This window comes from Ipomoea triloba, chromosome 15 (assembly GCF_003576645.1).
Source record: "Ipomoea triloba cultivar NCNSP0323 chromosome 15, ASM357664v1".
NCBI classification, from domain to species: Eukaryota; Viridiplantae; Streptophyta; class Magnoliopsida; order Solanales; family Convolvulaceae; genus Ipomoea; species Ipomoea triloba.
The window spans coordinates 1894180-1897203 of record NC_044930.1 but is presented as its reverse complement, the minus strand read 5'-3'; the positions used below and the strand labels follow the sequence as shown (position 1 = coordinate 1897203).

The 3024-nt window shown below is 36.9% G+C and overlaps 1 protein-coding gene across 1 annotated transcript in view; it reads right to left on the bottom strand.

Annotated features, from left to right (window-relative positions):
* Nucleotides 1-1195: 1195 nt before the first annotated feature.
* LOC116006775 overlaps nucleotides 1196-3024 on the bottom strand; it is a 4750-nt gene continuing 2921 nt past the window's right edge. The window contains exons 5-7 of the mRNA XM_031247264.1: nucleotides 2640-2928; nucleotides 2432-2486; nucleotides 1196-1674 (exon numbers count right to left, since the gene is read on the bottom strand). Coding sequence (XP_031103124.1) covers nucleotides 1600-1674; nucleotides 2432-2486; nucleotides 2640-2928 — 419 coding nt within the window. The 3' untranslated portion in view covers nucleotides 1196-1599. The remainder of the gene's footprint in view (nucleotides 1675-2431; nucleotides 2487-2639; nucleotides 2929-3024) is intronic.

The following is a 3024-nucleotide window of genomic DNA, read 5'->3' as shown; positions in this document are numbered from 1 at the left end:
GCTGCTGGCATTCATGAAACTACATACAATTCCATCATGAAGTGTGACGTGGATATTAGGAAGGATCTTTATGGAAACATTGTCCTCAGTGGTGGTACCACTATGTTCGGGGGCATTGCTGACAGGATGAGCAAGGAGATCACAGCTTTGGCTCCAAGTAGCATGAAGATAAAGGTTGTTGCCCCGCCTGAGAGGAAGTACAGTGTATGGATTGGAGGATCTATTTTGGCCTCCCTGAGCACATTCCAACAGGTACGCCACTGCAGATTTAGATATCTGAAATTTATATTGTTCATCACAGAGCATTTTACAATTTTAAGCCTGCAAAATTGTCAACATGATACCCAACTACGCTTGACGGCTTGAGAAACCTTTTTTTTTTTTTGTGGTTGATTGCAGATGTGGATAGCAAAGGCGGAGTATGATGAGTCAGGGCCTTCGATTGTTCATAGAAAATGCTTCTAAAAGCTGCATGCTGGGAAAGAGACCTCTGCAGAGATTTATACAAGCTGTGCTATGAAAACAGCTTCTCCTCGGTTGCTATGCTGCTTCCTTCTCATTTGTTATTTTACTTATTGTTTTCTTTTATGTTCATTCTTTCGAGTTTTTCACAAGATTTGGCCAGTGGAGACACAAACAGGATCATGGCAAATTTTTATTTTTATTTTTTGTTAGTATTGCTATTAAGAAGATTTGTCTACTTTCATGTTATTTGGATTTCTGATAAATGAACATTCTCACTACTGTCAACAGGAGAATTGTTATATGTTACTACTATTGTTATCATGCAATTTTTTAAGTATTTCATAACAACCTATCCCTCTCCTAAGCCCCCAAATAAAACAATGTTAAAACAAAAGAATGACCATTGCATATTTATTAACCTGTTTGTTACAAGACAAAAGAAAGTATGTACTAGTCGCCCTAAAACAATTTTTGTCCCCATCACATGAGGTCTTTCTAGTGTGGTTTATTTATCGTGTAATCCCTATTCCCTAGTGTACACTAAGTAAAGTTAGGTATTCTTTTCCGATAAACTAAATGTGGGCTGTTATAGTTTTTGGGCAAGAATCCAAATGAAGCATGGGTTGTTTTTAATGTTCACTAGCTCAAAAAGTATACTGATGTTAAAATGTAAAACTACAGGGTAACAATGAAGAACTATACAGCTAAAAACTTCAAAGAATAAAGTGAGTTTAAGGTCAAAAGCTTGAAGGATAACAATGAAGAGCAGAGGTACCCTTCTAAATGTATTAATCAACTGAGAAGAACTGTACAGTATATGGGTAGAAGCAAAATTATCATCAAAACATCTCCAATCATGAAGGGTGAAGATGAAGATGAAATTGATACTAAAAGAGAGCAAAATAAGAAAATGGTTCAATTTGTTGTCTCTGTACTGAATATGAAGTTGAAAGTGAAAATGCTATAGAAATGTTCCCCTATGATGATGTTATATCAGAACCTCAGGCCTTCAATTTCTCTTCAAGCGCCAATATTCCTGCTATAGAGAAAACTATAGCAGCCGCATCATGAAGGGCCTCGAAGTGCCACGCGCTCAAGCGCCAATATTCATGTGCTCCCGAGTCCAGCAAATGATTAGTTAAGAGCCATTTTATCACACAACAATTGGTAAGCAGCACTGCAGACCTTGAATTTCTCTTCTGCAACGACCTAACATATTTAACTTTAGGTATAGCCAATTGTTTGTAAAGAGAAGGAAAAGTAAGCATCCAGTTGCAATTCTGTAAGATAAGTCATAACTAAAACAAGAGTGGAAAATTCGGGAAGTGAAGTTGGTATCTGAGGGTGACGAGGGAAACTTGCAGCCATTACCTGAGGGTTAAACACCACTTTGTGACCCTAGCCGGCAAAGGGCCACAAGGAGGTAAATCAACTGAGGTTGCCCATAGCTGACCAGCTCAAACTAGGAAGGTTAATAGGCCGCTCCCGCCGGGAGTCGACTTGTAACCTTGTGATTAATGTAGCTTAGTTGGTAATAGATATGTTATTATCTTAAGAGATCTAGGCTATAGCATATGCTTGGTTTGCAAGGAGTAAGTGTGAAATTAGAATAAAATAATAGATGACATCAAGAGATGGAAGCGCTGAATTCAATTGATATGGAATTTGCAAATACAAATCTCGTGTGTAATTCAAAGGAAAGGTTAGACATGTCGAGCAGTTCATGGTGACTCATGGTCGGTTCCCTAGTAATGAATTGGGAAAATGGATCGCTCATCACATGGTAACACAACATTTAGACCATCTGAAATGTAAGTTGTATGCAGTTTTACATGACAAGAATTAGACGAGACTCGGATATGGTACTTAGACAAGGTGAAGTTTTGTTTTTATTTATACTTTCACAGGAAAAGGTGTTGACGTGAAAAGGAAAAACAGATAGAAGATCATAGAACCCAGAAAATACCTTGGATGGACCATGGTGGCGATCTGGATGCCATTTTAATGCACATGATCGATATCTGAAATGAGACATCATTAAGGAATCACATATTTTTTTTAAAAAAATAAAAAAAAAAAATAGCAACTGCATATTATATAGATGTAAAATGATTGCATGATTTTCATAGCATGCATTTAATTGAACAAGATAATGAAACTTAATGCAAACTTACGCATTTTTAACATCTTCCAGATTTAAAGGACCTGAGGGATTCAACCCAAGGGCCAGTCGCTCTGATTTCAAATCTGATTCATACATGTCAGATTCCGTTGATTCATCATCATAATCCTCTTCATCTGTAAATCGCCATTTCGAATGCCTATAATTGTTAGAGTAACGTGATGAACGTCTTTGTTGTGGATCTTCGTTTACAAACCAAGTATAGTAATAGTTTCCACCAAATCCCGTATGGAAAAAGCTTTCTACTTCAAAGTCCAAATCTTCAGTGAAATCGAACCTTCCTGGAATAAAAAAAATAAAAAAATAAAAAAATAAAAAAAAATAAAAAAGAGGGGGGGGGGGGGGGGGGGGGGGAAAAAAAAAAAAAAAAAAAAAAA